At 57.8% G+C, this 16,393-nt stretch overlaps 9 protein-coding genes across 9 annotated transcripts; 4 read left to right on the forward strand and 5 right to left on the reverse strand.

The window, feature by feature from the left end:
* Window positions 1–474: 474 nt before the first annotated feature.
* OT_ostta06g02940 (Glycosyl transferase, family 1) lies at window positions 475–2,468 on the forward strand (the record flags this gene model as incomplete). Its single annotated transcript, XM_022984048.1, has 2 exons — window positions 475–509; window positions 743–2,468. The coding sequence occupies 2 exons, from the start codon at window positions 475–477 to the stop codon at window positions 2,466–2,468; spliced, it is 1,761 nt and encodes a 586-aa protein (XP_022839246.1).
* A 154-nt stretch (window positions 2,469–2,622) lies between these two features.
* OT_ostta06g02960 (Rad21/Rec8-like protein, N-terminal) lies at window positions 2,623–4,290 on the reverse strand (the record flags this gene model as incomplete). The annotated part of the gene is made up of 2 exons (XM_022984049.1): window positions 2,623–4,001; window positions 4,167–4,290. 2 exons carry the CDS (start codon window positions 4,288–4,290, stop codon window positions 2,623–2,625), a joined length of 1,503 nt encoding a protein of 500 aa, XP_022839247.1.
* Window positions 4,291–4,535: 245 nt separating this feature from the next.
* OT_ostta06g02970 (Formyl transferase, N-terminal) lies at window positions 4,536–5,345 on the reverse strand (the record flags this gene model as incomplete). The annotated part of the gene is made up of 1 exon (XM_022984050.1): window positions 4,536–5,345. One exon carries the CDS (start codon window positions 5,343–5,345, stop codon window positions 4,536–4,538), a length of 810 nt encoding a protein of 269 aa, XP_022839248.1.
* A 66-nt stretch (window positions 5,346–5,411) lies between these two features.
* On the reverse strand, window positions 5,412–5,999 carry OT_ostta06g02980 (Nucleic acid-binding, OB-fold; the record flags this gene model as incomplete). The annotated part of the gene is made up of 1 exon (XM_022984051.1): window positions 5,412–5,999. One exon carries the CDS (start codon window positions 5,997–5,999, stop codon window positions 5,412–5,414), a length of 588 nt encoding a protein of 195 aa, XP_022839249.1.
* A 299-nt stretch (window positions 6,000–6,298) lies between these two features.
* Window positions 6,299–6,868, forward strand: OT_ostta06g02990 (Small GTPase superfamily, Rho type; the record flags this gene model as incomplete). The annotated part of the gene is made up of 1 exon (XM_003079887.1): window positions 6,299–6,868. One exon carries the CDS (start codon window positions 6,299–6,301, stop codon window positions 6,866–6,868), a length of 570 nt encoding a protein of 189 aa, XP_003079935.1.
* A 45-nt stretch (window positions 6,869–6,913) lies between these two features.
* Window positions 6,914–8,014, reverse strand: OT_ostta06g03000 (Adenosine/AMP deaminase domain; the record flags this gene model as incomplete). The annotated part of the gene is made up of 1 exon (XM_003079888.2): window positions 6,914–8,014. One exon carries the CDS (start codon window positions 8,012–8,014, stop codon window positions 6,914–6,916), a length of 1,101 nt encoding a protein of 366 aa, XP_003079936.2.
* A 13-nt stretch (window positions 8,015–8,027) lies between these two features.
* OT_ostta06g03010 (Helicase, C-terminal) lies at window positions 8,028–11,084 on the forward strand (the record flags this gene model as incomplete). The annotated part of the gene is made up of 1 exon (XM_003079890.1): window positions 8,028–11,084. One exon carries the CDS (start codon window positions 8,028–8,030, stop codon window positions 11,082–11,084), a length of 3,057 nt encoding a protein of 1,018 aa, XP_003079938.1.
* Window positions 11,085–11,230: 146 nt separating this feature from the next.
* On the reverse strand, window positions 11,231–11,782 carry OT_ostta06g03020 (Ribosomal protein L22/L17, conserved site; the record flags this gene model as incomplete). The annotated part of the gene is made up of 1 exon (XM_003079891.2): window positions 11,231–11,782. The coding sequence occupies one exon, from the start codon at window positions 11,780–11,782 to the stop codon at window positions 11,231–11,233; it is 552 nt and encodes a 183-aa protein (XP_003079939.2).
* A 642-nt stretch (window positions 11,783–12,424) lies between these two features.
* On the forward strand, window positions 12,425–15,994 carry OT_ostta06g03030 (unnamed product; the record flags this gene model as incomplete). Its single annotated transcript, XM_003079892.2, has 1 exon — window positions 12,425–15,994. The coding sequence occupies one exon, from the start codon at window positions 12,425–12,427 to the stop codon at window positions 15,992–15,994; it is 3,570 nt and encodes a 1,189-aa protein (XP_003079940.2).
* Between the last annotated feature and the right edge of the window lie 399 nt (window positions 15,995–16,393).

Genomic DNA, 16,393 nt, shown 5'->3' on the forward strand with positions numbered 1-16,393 from the left:
GCGTCCGCGCCGTCGTTCACGCGCGCGTCCGTCGCGTCGCGCGCGCGTCGTCGCGCGATGCGCGATCGCGATCGCGCGCGTGCGTCACACAGACATATTCTTCACAGAGTACACCATATGCACTCGTACAGAACATCCAATGTTGATCGGATATCAGTAACCCCTCGAGACTTTCGCCTATTTGTATCAAATGTATCGATGTCCCGCACACCGCGCGATCGCGATCGCGATGGATGTCGACGCCCACGACTCGAGAACCGTCCCCCCCCCACGGTCGAGTCATGATCCATGATCGCCCCCGCGATCGCGCGCGGGAGATTTTTTCCCGCGTCGTGATCCATCGCACACGGGTGAAAACCCCCCACCGCGCGCCCGTCGCCCGCGCGCGTCGTGCGCCGCTCGTTTTCGCGCCAGCGTCATCGCATCGCATCGCGCGCGTCGCGCGCATTGTCGCGCGCGACGACCGCGTGAAAGATGTCGGCGACGCGCACCTCGCGCGCGCGTGTTCCGTACGTCGATCGCGCGTCGCGGCGTCGCGCGCGCGCGTGGATGCGCGACGCGCGCGAACGACGGTCGGGGATCGACGTCGACGCGCGAACCGACGGATCGCGATCGTCCGAGAGCGACGGGTGTTCGGGACGATCGCGACGTCGTGACGACGGCGCGGGCGTCGTGGTGGGGGTCGATGACGTGTGGAGTGACTGACGAATGCGTTCGGCGGTGTGTGCGCGCGCGCGCGTAGGATGAGTCGAACGGCGTTCGAGGCGAAGACGAATGCGCGTCGGGCGGGACGCGCGGGCGTTCGCGCGCGGGCGAAGGAATCGACGACGACGATCGCGGAGATCGCGAAGAGTACGCGACCGATGAAGATTGTTTTTGTTTCCGCGGAGTGCTCGCCGTGGAGTAAGACCGGGGGGCTCGGGGACGTCGTCGGGTCGCTTCCGGTGGAGCTCGCGAAGCGCGGGCACAAGGTGATGACCGTCTCTCCGCGTTACGATCAGTACGCTGGCGCGTGGGACACCTCCGTGCACGTCGAAGCGCTCGGCAAGTCTGTCGGGTTCTTCCACGAGAAGAAGCAGGGCGTCGATCGCATCTTCGTCGATCACCCCGACTTCTTGGCCAAGGTTTGGGGCAAGACGGGTTCCAAGCTGTACGGCGAAAAGTCTGGCCACGACTTCGCCGACAACCAAGAGCGCTTCGCGATGTTCTGCCACGCCGCTCTCAAGGCGCCGATGGCGCTCACCGATCTTGGTTACGGCGAGGACGTCATCTTCGTCGCTAACGACTGGCATTCTGCGCTCGTTCCGGTCATCTTGAACAAGGTGCTCAAGCCGGCGGGCATGTTTGCCAAGGCCAAGTGCGCGATGACCATCCACAACATCGCCTTCCAAGGTCGCTTCTTCCCGCAGCCGATGTCCAAGTACGGCTTGCCGGAAGACGCGGCTGACGACTTCTTCTTCGAAGACGGTTACTCCAAGGTGTACGACGAAAACACGCCGGCCAAGGAGCAAGGTAAGGAGGACTTCGACGGCAAGATTTACCGCAAGGTCAACTGGCTCAAGGCTGGTTTCATGAACTCCGACAGGAACTTGACCGTGTCCGAGAACTACGCCAAGGAAATCGCTTCCAGCAAAGCCAAGGGCGTCGAACTGGACCACGTCATCCGCGAGTTCGGTATGGAAGGCATCGTCAACGGCATGGACCCGGCGGAGTGGAACCCGGCGAAGGACAAGTTCATCGACGTGCCGTACGACAAGACCACCGTCGTCGAAGGCAAGGCTGCGGCCAAGCAAGCGCTTCAAGCCGAAGTTGGACTTCCGCTCGACCCGACCGCGCCGGTCTTCGGTTACATCGGTCGTCTCGAAGAGCAAAAGGGCTGCGACATCATGTTCGAAGCCGTCCCGAAGCTTCTCAAGGCTGTCCCGAACGCGCAAGTCGTCATCTTGGGCACGGGTAAGAAGGTTATGGAAACGGCGCTCGAAAAGCTCGATGCCGCCGAACCGAACTGCGCCGGCGTCGTCAAGTTCTCCGCTCCGTTGGCGCACTTCATCAACGCTGGTGCCGACTTCTTGATGGTTCCGTCTCGCTTCGAGCCGTGCGGCTTGATCCAACTTCACGCCATGCAATACGGCACCGTCCCGATCGTCTCTTCCACCGGCGGTCTCGTCGATACCGTCAAGGAGGGTGTCACGGGTTACCACATGGGCGCCATGGATGCCGATGACCTCCTCCCGGCGGACGTCGACGCCATGGTTGAGACGTGCGCTTCTGCCGCGGCGGACTTCTCGACTCCGCTGTACAAGAAGATGTCTGCCACGTGCATTTCCCAAGACTTGACTTGGGCGGAGCCGGCGAAGAAGTGGGAAGGCGTGCTCGAAGAAATGTACTTCGGCACTCCGGAGACGACCAAGAAGGCTGAGGTTGTCGTTCCCATCGCCAAGGCAGACGCGCTCGCCGCTCAGACGTGAAACGCTTACGATGAAATTCTGATGATTCAAACACAATTCACCGCACGGTTCTAACCGTTTCACGAGACAACGTAGCGTTTCGTGTTGTAATAAAGTTACAGCGCTTGCGAGCCCAACATTTTTCGACAATTTCATTCGATTTGATTACATTTGTTCACGCAGCAGTTGAGAAGGCTTTCCCCTTTGAAAGCGCAACGTCGCCATACGCGGTTTCCTGTCCAACGGACAGGTACTCGTGCGCGTTCAAGACTAACACTTGGTAGAACATTCTAGCCGCTTCACGCTTCTTCTTGCCAGCGGTCAAGTCGTGGAGAGACAGCGGGAGATCGCCCGACGAGGCAAAGGCGCTCGTCAGGTGCTCCAGCATGAGCTTCGAGTTGACGTTCCAGTCAACCTCACCATCCTGTTCCTCTGTGTCGTCATCCACGGGCATTTCGTGATTCAGGTCATCTGCACCGACGAACCCGCCGCCGTCGGGACTGAATCCATCATCATCGTCGGCGTAGTTGAACTTCATGGCGAACGGAGTTGCAGTTTCGGCATCGTCACCCTCCCGTGCCGGACGAGCCTCACCCTCAGGACGCCCCCAGCATATGGTACTAGCCTTTCTATACGCATCATTGAGCTTGCTACCGACATCGCACGCCATCAATCGCGAACGTAAGCTTGCCTCTAACGTTTCTGGATCGGACAAGATGTCGTCTACGTCCAGTTGCATTGAGTCCTTGACGATATCGCGCGTATCCCTCAGTTGCGCGCGAATCTGGTCGTTTGAGAGCGCGGTAGCGCGATCGAACACGACCACGCGTTCGACCTTTCTACGCTTGCTGGCCGGTCCCGGAACACGATCATCCGGACGATCGCCGGCGATGCTCGAACCCGGAATGGATGGCAGAGGTAGCGCGCCGCCGAAAATGCTATCGCCGTCGATGCTTTGTCTGGGGCCAAAAACGTCGTCCTCCTGCATGAGATCAGGATCGAGCGCCAGCGGCATCACCTCCTGATCATCGTCACCGAAGCCATCGTCGTCAACCGCAGCGTTATCTTCGTCCTCCTCCGGCGGCGCAGCGTACTCGTCGTGCACGTAGTCGTAGTCCTCCAGCTGGACGCCAGCCTCCATGACTTGCGAACGGAAAACTTCAACCTCCACGTCGTCCTCGAGACGTTCGTCCTCCTCTGGTAAATGCTCATTGTACTCAAACTGCCCCTCGAACCCATCGTCATCGTCCGCGAGTGTGATGTGCTCTCTGCTCACACTCGCTCGACCCTGCGTTGCCCCCACGGACGCCGGGTTGAAAAAGAATTCCAAGTCATCGTAGTTATCCGGCAGTGTGATCGTCGCGTCCGGTGCCTTCGCCGCATCCGCTGGTAAATCCACCGTCCCCGGACGGAACACTTGCTTGATCTTCACCAAAGCCTCGGAGCAATCCTGGAAGAGATAGTTCACCTTGCGCCCGTAAATGCGAACCACCCCTAGCATCAATTGCCCGGACAACCTCAGCGCGAGCGGAGCCTCGGGATTGATGATCGATCCTACGACAACGAACGAGACGCACGTAAACACCGTCAGTGACCTCACTCTCGCTCACGCATCACGCTTCATCGCGCGCGTCGTACTTCTCCGTCGTCCCTCGCGTTCAAAATCCCACCCGCGTTCCTCGCATCCTTCTTTCTCGCGTCGTCGCCTCGCACACGTACGAACTGAAGACACGATGTCTGTCTCAGCGATCTGATTCTTCCGCAGTTTCCGATCGAGATGCGCGGCGATCCAGATCGTCCCGAGCGGGCCGCGCTTGGCGAGGATGTACTGCGAGTAGAACATGGTGGATCACGCGCTCTTTAAAACGCGTCGACGCGTCCGCGCGCGCGCACGTCTCGCGCGTCTCCCACGACGAGCTCGGACCGTACGTCGTCCTCGACGCGCGGCGTCGTATCGCGTCGCGATGCGGACGCGCGCGTGTGACGACGCGAAGGTGTGGGAATTCGATTTCAAACGCGATTCTCGGCGAACGGTCATGAAATCGGACATGTGGCATTGACGACGGGACGCGGACGGTTGCAAACGGGCTATCTATCGATGATGCAAGGAACGCCGTCTTCACGAAACCTGACGCGATCGTCGCACAGCGCGGCGACGACGGATGGGAACAGGCGGTGCTCCTGCTCGAGCACGCGCTCGGCGATCGCGAAGTGGTCGTCGTCGTCGAGCACCGGGACGCACGCCTGGGCGACGATCTTTCCCTTGTCAAACTCCTCGTCGACAAAGTGCACGGTGGGGCCGGTGAAGCGAACGCCCGAGGCGAGAACAGCCTTGTGAACGTTCTCGCCGTGCATGCCCTTCCCCCCGAACGCCGGGAGAAGCGCCGGGTGGATGTTCACCATGCGCCGCTCGTACGCTCGACACAGCTCGGGCGGTATCAGCCGCAGGTATCCCGCGAGTAGGACGTAATCCACCCCGCGCTCATCCTTCAGCGTCCGAACGAGCTCGTCCGCACTCAACCCTTCGTTCGTTGCCTTCTTTTTCGGATAAATTAACACGTCGATCCCTCTGTCCCGCGCCCACCGCGCGCCGCCGCAGTCGGGCGCGTTTGTCACCACGACTGCGATGCGTCCCTTGACCTCTCCTCGCTCGCACGCGTCCGAAATCGCGCGCATGTTCGACCCACCGCCGCTGACGAACACCGCGAGCGCTCGCGTTCCGCTCGCGTCCGCGCTCGAGCTCGAGGGCGTCGCGGAGAGGACGACGGCGAAGTTTCGACCTCGAGCGTTCGGGCGCTCGTGACGCGTCGACGACGACGCTTGGCGCTCGCGCGATACCGCGTGCCTCGTCGGACACGCGCGCGAGGCGATTGCGAACGCGGCGGTGGCGTGGGACATCCCGCGCGTCGAGGTGTCGAGTCGACTCGCGACTCGCGCGAGGGCGGCTGCAAAAAATACTCGACTCTAATCGCTATCGCTATCGCTATCGCTCTCGTCGCTGTCGACGTACGTCACGACGCGACGACGGTTTTGGTTCACCGATATTGGAGGTAAATCGTCGTCGTCGTCGTCGTCGTCGTCGCCGTCGTCGTCGTCTCTCACAGCCGCCGCCTCGTTGTCCTCCGCCTCCGCGTCGTTCAGCGCCTTCCGCAACTCCCGTCCCATCGCGCACCCGTCTCCCGCGTCTGCATCGCCCTCACCAATCACGTCCCTCTCCTCGAACCGCTCCGGCCAGCTTCCGTCGTTCCTTTTCCGCAATTCCTTCCTCTGCGTCTCGTACAGCACGCGTCGCACCTCTCCCGTCACCCGTTCTCCCTCTCGCGTCGCCGCCTCCGCGAACGCGGCGACGACGTGCGTGCCCTTCCGAAACCGCGCGAGATCCTTAAACTTATTCGGCACTCGCACGATCGCCCGCGTGCCGTCGTCGCCGCGCTCGACGTCGAGTAAGTTTGAGCCGAGGTTGGCGACCGCGACGCACACGACGTCGTCGTCGTCGAGCTCGACGACGTCGTCCGACGCCAGGTCGCGGACGTGTCGACGTCGTCGAGACATGCGCCGAGCGGGGAGACGCGAGCGCGTGCGGCGCCGCGCGCGCGCGAGTGCGGAGACGGTTGCCACCTCATTTCGAGAAAGTACACACGCGTCAGTGTGCGACGCGCGTTCGACGCGCGCGCGCGAGCGAGCGTTCGAACGGTCGAGCAGACGTGCGAAGGGCGTTCGTCGGCGCGTTCAGCGCGCGTCGAAAGAGTCCGCGAGGGACGAGCGGCGCCGGGCAGAGGAAGGATCTCCGTGAACTGGATCCTCGTCGCGGAAATCTCGAACGTCGCTCGTCGACGGTAAGCGCGCGCGCGATGGCGATCGATCACATGTCCGTGAAGTGCGTCGTCGTAGGCGACGGAGCTGTGGGGAAGACATCGATGCTGATGTGCTACGCGACGAACACGTTCCCGACGGATCACATGCCGACGATTTTCGACAACTACAGCAAAAACGTGACGCTGCAGGACGGACGAACGGTGAGCCTCGGGTTGTGGGACACCGCGGGTCAGGATGAATATGCGGCGTTTAGACCGCTGAGTTACGACGCGGCGGATGCGATGCTGTTGGCGTTCTCATGCGACTCGCGGGAGAGCTACGAGAGCGTGGAGACGAAGTGGGTACAGGAGCTACGAGCCAAGTCGCCTGGGACGCCGATCGTGCTCGTGTGCACAAAGATTGATCTCAGGGACAGCGCGAAAGGGGTTATTGGACGGGTGGAGGGGGAGGCTCTGAGCGAGCGCATCAAGGCGACGGCGTACGTGGAGTGTAGTGCGTTAACGCAGAGCGGCTTACAGACGGTGTTCGACACGGTTATTGATGTCCGTTTGCGCCCCGAGCTGTTCGCGAAGAAAGCCCAGGGTGGATGTTGTTCAATTCAGTGACGCATCGCGACCTTATCGCTTGTACTACTATACTACTTGTCACGCTTACATTTGCTCGATAACTTTAATCTTGACGTGTTCATCGCACAACGCGAAATTCATCGCTCGAATCGCCATGTCGCGAATATCGTTCATGGTGAGCCCAAACGCGTCACATGCTATGGCGTATTCGCGACGTAGCGTCGTATTAAATACCCAAGTGTCGTCCGTGCAGAAGCAAATTGGCGCGCCGTCTCTCAAGAGCTTCTTAGCGTGATGCTCCGAAACAGAATCGCACGAGCGCGTCATAACGTTGCTCGTTAAGCACAGCTCCACTGGAATCTTCGACGCCAGAAGACGCCCGTATAAATCATCATCTCGTACTGTGTACACACAGTGTCCCAGACGCTCGGGCTTGAACGCGATCATTTTCGCCTGCTCGTCCTTGGTATCCACGACTTCGCCGCAGTGCAACACGATGCCCAACCCAAGCTGTCTCGCCTCTTTGAGCGCATCCTCGTACAACTCCCAGCTCCCCTTATGCGGTGCACCGCTCAGGTCGACCCCAACAACGCCTCTATGCATGAACTCCGCCGCTAACTGCACCGTCTCCATCGCCTTTTCCTTTGTATCGTCCCGTCCTCGATCGATCGACAGCACGAGCCGAGCGACGCACCGACCATCGCTTCCATCCCCTAATCCCCCGGCGTCGGCCAATCCCGCACACGCCGCCTCCGTGTACGACCGTTTTGTCATCTTGAACTCCCCATTCGCCCCTACCAAATCCTTCGGCGTCGTCCTGAGCTCAACGTATGCGCACCCGTCTGCGCGGAAATCCTCAACGCACTCCGCACACACCCTTCGAATCGCGCTCGGCGTGTCACACGCCGCGTGCGCGATCGCGAATACATCGAAACACCTCTTTAAGGTCTCTCCTGGGCTCGAGTTCGCGGCTGCGCAAGAAAAAGCGCGCTCGAGCACTTCGTCACATTTCGATTCGAAACCTCTCTCTCGCGCGAGCTCTCGCAAAGTCTCCGGACGCACGCATCCGCCGACGTGCGCGTGGAGCTCGACTCCGCGGACGCATCCGCGCGTTGAGGTCATCGCGCGCGCGCACGCGTGAAGGAATAACGCGCGAGGAGAGTCGCACCGCACTTTTTGACGCATCGCTCTCAACGAAATGCGCCGACGATCGACGTCGCCCGCGTCGCGCCCGCCCGCGAAGAGGCACCGCACCGACGAGGACGCCGTGCTCGCCGCTGGCGGGCGACGGATCGCGCCCACGGGCATCGGACACGGGTGTTTGCACGACGTCGTTCGGCCAAAGGCGGCGGCGACGACAGACGAGACATCCACGAGCGCACCGAGGGACGAGGGCGCGATCGAGACGCCGACGAAGCCGGCAAAATCGTACCCGTTCGAGTTGGACACGTTTCAGCAGAAAGCGGTGGAGGTGCTGGAGCGGAAGGAGAGCGTGCTGGTGAGCGCGCACACGTCGGCGGGGAAGACGGTGGTGGCGGAGTATGCTATCGCGATGGCGATCAGAGACGGACAGCGCGTGGTATACACGTCGCCGTTGAAGGCGTTGAGTAATCAAAAGTACCGCGAACTGCGAGAAGAGTTTGAGGACGTGGGTTTGATGACCGGGGACGTGGTCATCAATCCGAGCGCTTCGTGTCTGGTGATGACGACCGAGGTGTTGCGGTCAATGCTATACAAGGGTGGCGAGGTCATGCGAGAGGTGGGATGGGTTATTTACGACGAGATTCACTACATGCGAGACAGCGAGCGAGGGGTGGTTTGGGAGGAATCGATCGTTCTTTTGCCGGACATGGTGAAGTATGTGTTCCTGTCAGCGACGATACCGAACGCTCGTGAGTTCGCAGAGTGGGTGTGTAAGACCCATAACCAGCCGTGTCACATCGTCTACACGGATTTCCGTCCGACGCCACTGGAGCACTATATATTTCCCGCGAACGGGGAGGGTATCTTCCTGGTCATGGATCGGCAATCGAATTTTAGGGACAGCAACTTTGAGCAGGCAGTCACCGTCATCTCGGACAGCGGAGGAACAGCCGCAGCGCGCGTGGCGAATCGAGGACGGGGCGATGACGGGAAAAACGAAGCCGTAAATCAAGACATTTTTAAAATCATTCGCATGGTGGTCGAGCGGAATTACGATCCTGTGATCGTTTTCGCTTTCAACAAGCACGAATGTGAGAAGATGGCTAACTCTTTGCACAAGGTCGACTTGTGTGACGACGACGAAAAGAAACTCATCGACACGATTTATTGGAACGCCATGGACGCACTGTCGGAAGAGGATAAACGATTACCGCAAGTTGCGAATCTACCGAATCTCTTGAGACGAGGCCTCGGCGTGCACCACTCCGGGCTGTTGCCAATTCTCAAGGAAGTGATTGAAATATTGTTCCAAGAGGGATTGATCAAGGTGCTTTTTGCCACCGAGACCATGTCCGTAGGCCTGAACATGCCCGCTCGTACGGTCGTGTTTTGTTCGCCGAGAAAGTTCGACGGCGCGGGCTTCAGATGGATCACTTCTGGCGAATATATTCAAATGTCAGGCAGAGCAGGTCGTCGTGGGAAAGACGACCGCGGTCTGGTCATCCTCATGATGGACGAGCGTATGGACCCACCGGTGGCGAAGAATATGTTGCACGGTCAGTCCGATACACTTGACAGCGCATTTCGCTTGAACTATGCCATGATTCTGAACTTGATGCGCGTCGAGGGCGCGGATCCAGAATCACTCATCCAATCCTCGTTCGCACAGTTCCAGAACGACCGCGCTCTTCCCGGAATCGAAGCGAAGATCGTCGAGATTGAGAAGGAGCGAGACGCCGTGCATATCGAAGATGAGAACGCCGTTGATGAATACGTTAAGTTACAAGACGGCCTCGACGCGATGATTCGAGAGCGGAGGGTGGTTACGAACACGCCTACGTACGCTGTTCCGTTTCTTCAACCTGGCCGTTTAGTTAGAGTGTGCACCAAGGTACCTTCGGTGTTCAATTCAACCGAAGAAGAAGCGATCAAGATTCCGGCTCCGGGGACAGAACCAGGAGAGGATGACGTCGTGTGGGGTATGATCGTCTCATTTGAACGCATCGGCGGCGGTGGTAAGTCTGGCAAAGCTGCATACGGCGTCGACATCTTGGTGCGCACTCGTGAAAACCGTAACGGCAAGACGCCGCTGACGGTAAAAGATAAGAGCGAAAGATACGAAATCGTGCTCCCGAACGACAGTGATGAATCGACGGAGCCGCGTATCCTCCGTTTCCCGCTTGAGCAGATCGACATCATGAGTAGCGTGCGCGTTTACCTGCCGAAGGATCTGCATCCGCGAGAGGCGAGAGATCAATGCATGAGCAGCGTAGGCGAGGTCATCAAGCGATTCCCAGATGGCGTTCCCGTGCTCGACTTCGAGAAGGATATGAAAATCAACAACGATAATTTCGCAAAGCTATTGAAGAGAATTGAAGGTATCAAATCGATGATGAGGAAGCATCCGATTGCTTCGAGCGAGCGCCTCCCAGAGAAACTCTACGCTCATCGAGAGAAGAGGCAGCTCTCAATCGCATTAAAGCAGGCTAAACGAGACGCCAAGGCAGCTGCGGGATTGATCATGCGAGATAAACTCAAGCAGATGCGACGTGTGCTGAGACGTCTTGGACACACGAGCGCCGAGGGCGTTGTGCAAACCAAGGGAAGGGTCGCATGCGAGCTCGCATCGGTAGACGAGCTCGTCACGGCAGAGCTCATCTTTAACGGAACTTTCAAAGAGGTGGATGTGGACATGCTCGTTGCGTTGGTATCATGCCTCGTTTGGCGCGAAAGATCTCGAAATGCAGCCAAGTTGAGCGAAAAAACCGCCGAGGTATACAATCGCCTGAAGGAGGTCGCACGCAAGGTTGGAAAGCAAATGGTCGAGTGCAAGATGCACGTCGATATCGAAGAGTACGTGGATGGTTTCAGAAGTGAACTTATGGAAATCATGATCGCCTGGTGTAAGGGCAATAAGTTTGCCGAAATCATGAAGATGACAGATTTATTCGAGGGCTCGATCGTTCGCGCTATTCGCAGAGTTGAGGAGGTTTTGCGACAGCTTGCCGACGCCTGTAGGGTGATAGGAGAGAATGAGTTACAGGAGAAGTTTCTTCTGGCGAGCGAAAAGGTAAAACGCGACATCGTCTTCGTAGCAAGCTTATTTTTGTAACGCGCGCGCAGTTGCGTTGGATCAGCTTGCAGTTTGTAGTTGAGAAGCTAGGGAATGAACAGGAACGAATAGCTCCTTTACAAGTCTAGTCCTGCGAACAACCCGTCGTTCGCGCAACAACCCACCACTCTAGAAACGACCCTCGCTTAGTTGCTCTTGGAACCGGAGCGAAGCTTCGCCTTTTGTCGGCGAGTAAGGTTCGCCGGTTCCGCCTCACGCTTGACCGCCTCAACCTTCTCGCTGACAACAAGCTCGATGTGGCATGGGTTGGACATGTACGGGTTGATGCGACCGTGCGCACGGTAGGTACGGCGGCGCTGCGGGATGGCCTTGTTGCACTGGACGTGGGACACGTGGAGGTTCTCCAAGTCCAAGCCCTTGGTGGTGGCGTTGCTACGGGCGTTGCCCAACAAGCCGAGGAGCGCCTCAGCGGCCTTCTTCGGCCAGCGACCTTGGCCATTGGTGGAGCCTTCGTTTTTCGCTTGCGCGGTACGGCCGACGCCACCACAGAAACGGCGGAACACGACGCATCGCTTCATCGCGAGCACATCCTTCAAGTATTGCTCCGCATCGGCGAGGGACTTGCCCTTGATGGCCTGGCAGCACTCGCGCATGTTCTTGAAAGAGATGCGAAGGTCCGAGCCACGCGCCTTGGCGGACTTTTCGGAGTCTTCCGGTTCTCTCGCGTACTTCACCATCTGCATTCGTCGCGCACACACGTCGCGTCGTCGTCAGTCATCTCGCTCGTCGATGTCGATTTGCCGCACTAGGGCTTGAGCTTAGGGTCACGCGACGTCTCTCTCGCCGTACTCGCGCGCCTTCGCTCGAGCCAATCGCCGATCGCGCGTGCCCATCGAGATGAATCGATCTTTCTCTATCGATCCATGCGTTGGACGTCGTCGCACACGCGTCGCTCGAGCGCCACCAGCGCGGAGCGGCGGCGATCGCCCGACACGCGTTTTCCACCTCGCTTCGACGTGCATCTTCCCCTGCGCGTCGTCTCGATCCATCATCGACGTCCATCCCGACGTCGTCCATACGCGCGCACGCCATCGCGCATCGTCGTCGAGTCATCGCGCGCACCTTATCGAAGCTCGCGCGGCGTAAAGAGACGGCGACGACGCCGACGGGCGCGCGGTCGTCGATGCGTCCCGTTTTTATAGCTCGAAATGTCGGACATTTGGGTAGTCGTATTGTGTAATTCTTGACCGTGATATGATTGTACTGCATACATAGCGATCTGTACATATTGGAGCGAATTGCTTGACGGTTGACGCGCCCCCGACGCGCGTCTCAACACCAAAGACGACGACGACGACGCGCGTCACGACGCGTCGGGCATGACGTACGGCGCGCTCGCGGGGGGACACGATGACGAGACGACCGCGCTCGTCAACCGAGCGCGGACGTCGCCGCGGCGCGCGTTCGTCGGCGGCGTCGTCGTCGGCGGCGTCATCGGCGCGTGCGTCGCGCTCGCGCTCGGGACGGCGTTCGGGCCCGCGCGCGTCGGTGCGGACGGGGGAGTGGGGATGGCGCGCGCGCGAGGACGGGCGGTCGACGCGATCGGTGACGCGTCCGTGGGTGCGCTCGGGGCGTTGCATTTTCCCACGGTGACGTGTCCCGCGAGCGCGGTGACGTTTTCGACGAATCTTCACAGCGTCTACGGTGACTCCGTCAGCGTGCGGCTGCCAGAAGAGTGCGGTTGCACACCCAGAATTGCGGGTCAAAGGAAATGTATATGCGTGGGTGGAGGCACGGTGAGTGTCGGCTTACCAAACGCTCACATCGATCTGCAACTTGAGTTACCGTCGATGGGTGGCGTGTCGTTTTGCGACATTGTCGACACGGTCAAGCAACTGCCCGAAATCGCCGACAACCTCGTAACTAAATTAGAGTCTCTCGTCGGATTAATCTGGGATCCATGGTTGAAGATCAACGAAAATACTTTGCTCGAAATGATTCAGACGACGTTCGTAGACGCTATGGACGGCTTTTCAGCCACCGCCGCTCTTGGAGGAGCGCGCGGTGCTCAAAGCGCGGACCGAGCGGAGTTTCTCACCCATCTTCGCGATAACGTGAAGAGAGCATTTGAAGGCAAAGATCTCGTCGAAAGTTCGAGCATCTCCGGAATGCGCGGTAATTCTACGTACCCCGATGTGGGTTCGCTTGGTACTGGGTCTGGCTACTGCTATAACATACCATTGCAAGTGTTCAGTGACTACGAAAGTCCGAGCCCTGATATGCCCTGGCCGGAAAAGTTTGCGAACGACGCGTTCGCACCGAACGCTTTTCGCATGAAGTTTCCGGCGTTGCACGTTGGATTATGTCAAACGCTCCATGAATTCGATGTTCCGCACGAGGTGGCTGTGCGATTGATTCAAAGCTTCTTAAAAATGTATCACGCTATGTTTGTTGCGATTTACGAGGCTTCCGGAGTCAAAGGAGTTGTCGAAAGCATTAAAGACATGGGGCAGCAAATCGTGGGGCGTAAACTTCTTGGCGAAGAGGCGAACAGTGTACGCGAACGTCAAGCTGAGCTGCATAAGCAGTTGAAGGAGAAAGAAACAATATTTTATAAAGAACTCGTCGTTTTGCATGAAATTTTTAACACGGGGGCAGCTGGATTCAAACCCTCAGTCACGAGTCAACTGGGTGTCGCATCGGCAAAAGCCCGCGGCGAGGCGGCTCTCGGCGGTAACGCATTCGAAGACGTATTTGAAGACTTCCGAGCTGATCTCATCTCGGCGTTGAGTGAAATGAAACACATGAAAATCCGAGCAACCAGTACGCTGGAATTTGGTGCGTCGTTCGGCGTCGAATTGTCGCACGTTTTGTTTCGCGAGGGAGAAATACTCAGCGAGTTCTTTGAAAAGGAAGAAACTATTTCTAAGGAACTGGTCTACCCGATCGGGCCTGGTCTCTTCGCGGTGGTTTCCGTTGAATTGGATGTTAGACTACCGTACTATTTCCGCGCGGAAGTGGAAGGCTCGTTTGAGTTCGAAGTTTCCGTTGCCCTTCCCGTCACTTTGTCACTCGGAGGCAGCGCAAGTGCAACTTACGTGCGTGTCGGTGCACCGCAGATAAGCATCGATAGCCCACTGGCCGGGTATGCCGTTGCTGGCATGCAAATCGGCGCGGTGGCTGAGATTGTCAGCGCGTACGTCGCGCTTTGCGCCGGTCCGGTGTGCGCGGGACCTGATATTCAAGCGCGACAGGATGTCTACATTGGATTCGACATTTTCGCTCAAATGCAGGAAGGGGACGCAATGTGTTATGCAGGACCTGAATCGCTCACCGCCATGTGGACCGACTGGGATTACAGCGATGCAACGAAGAATCAGTGTCGTCGCAGCCAACTGGGCACGGGAGCCTATTTGCAGATCCCGAAGACGATCTTGGCCGCGCAAGTCGTACTTAAACCTCTTCCTACGATCGAACTACCGGCCGGTATGGAACCAGTGGTGACTTTGATTGATCTCGAGCCATTCATCAGTGCGGCGCACGACAGTCGCGGAAACTACCTCGCGCAAGAGTTATTTCACGCGTGTACGCTCCCTCAAAATGAGCCCATCGATTCGTGCAATCCCGTCTGCCAGTTCACGAAATCGGTCCCGCATCCTATCCCGGCAGGTATTGATGCGCTGAAGCGACAAATGCAAGCAGCAGGGGCAGTTATGAATTCAGATCGTAAAGTTCCAATGGATACTGTCGAGGTTCGCACGGTTACGCTGCAGTTGACTGACGGGTTTGTAGACACGGGAATCTCTGATCTCGAATCCGGTTCGTATCTCATCGAAATGTATTCCGTCAACACAGCCAGCGTCGGTGGTAATCTATGGAGCGAAACCTACACTGGTCTAATGACGTGGTACAACAGAGGTACAAACGATCAAGCTGCAAGTCATATCTTATTGCACGCTGCTGGACATGCAAGCAATGACAATAAAATCTTGCTTCAAACGCTCGAAAACTCGCACGGTTCCCTGTCACTGCAAGTCAGACTCAGCGGGCGCACGCCCAGAAATCCCCAAAGCTACACTTTCAAGTTTCGTCGAGTGCTCCCCGATCCACTGTCGGTGCCACCCATCGGTGGTGTCGCGCCGCGAAACGTCATGGATGATTTGTCCTACTTTCCGGTGACCCTGACGACGTCACCTGGCGAGTGGATTGATACCGGGATTCACGGAGATGACCTGTCTTTAGGGTCGTACTTCGTCCAGATTGCCAACGTTAATACATACAGTAATGGTGGCAATCAGTATCGAGAAACATACACGGGCGTCATGTCATGGTTCTCAGGGGGCACGAATTCGTACGAGTCAAACGAGATAGCGTTGCACGCCGCTGGTCATGCGATAAACGGCAAGTACGTCAAACTTCGAACTCAACGCTCGTCATACCAGCAAAATACCGGCAAAAATCTCAGACTCCAACTTTCTACGAACGACGGCCTTGTGGACCCACAAACATATCACATATGGTTTCGACGTATATTTCCGGCACAGACGGGCACTGCTATGCCGATTCCATCTGGCATACCTGTCGACACAATATACTTCTTCACGAAGACGTTCGTACTCAGTGAAGTCTGGACACCCGTAGGCATTGATCACACTGCACTTGCCTTAGGCAGTTACGCTGTTCAGATCTTGCCCGTCGAGTCGAAGAGGTACGGCGGTGTTATGTATTCTGAGCTGGCATCTGGCGTCATGACGTGGTACAATCGAGGTACAAACGACAACTCTTCGGATGAGATTGTTCTACACCAAGCTGGCCACGCGCCAAACAACGATCGCTTGCAACTTCGAACTCGTCGGAGAGGTCAGAGTACTTTGCAGCTTGAGATTCGATCGCAGTTTTCCACAAGTAGGATTGGCGAATACTGTTTTGCGTTCCGGCGTCTTGTCTAAATTTTGAGTCCATCACGTCAGAAGCCGAATCTGAGGAGTACCACAGTATATATGGAGAGCACTTTGCTCAAGTCCAACGCGGCCGCTCTCAGTGAGTCCTCGTTAGTCACCAGCGGTGGCGATCGCCCGACACGTGTTTTCCACCTCGCTTCGACGTGCATCTTCCCCTGCGCGTCGTCTCGATCCATCATCGACGTCCATCCGACGGGCGAGGTCGTCGATGCGTCCCGTTTTTATGGCTCGAAATGTCGGACATTTGGGTAGTCGTATTGTGTAGTGCTTGACAGTGATATGATTGTAATGCATACATAGCGATCTGTACATATTGGAGCGAATGTGGCGTCAAACGGAAAAACGCCGAACGGCCCGTCGGCAGATTGTCGCCCCCGACGCCTCGCG

This window comes from Ostreococcus tauri, assembly GCF_000214015.3.
Source record: "Ostreococcus tauri WGS project CAID00000000 data, contig chromosome 06, whole genome shotgun sequence".
Classification (NCBI taxonomy): Eukaryota; Viridiplantae; Chlorophyta; class Mamiellophyceae; order Mamiellales; family Bathycoccaceae; genus Ostreococcus; species Ostreococcus tauri.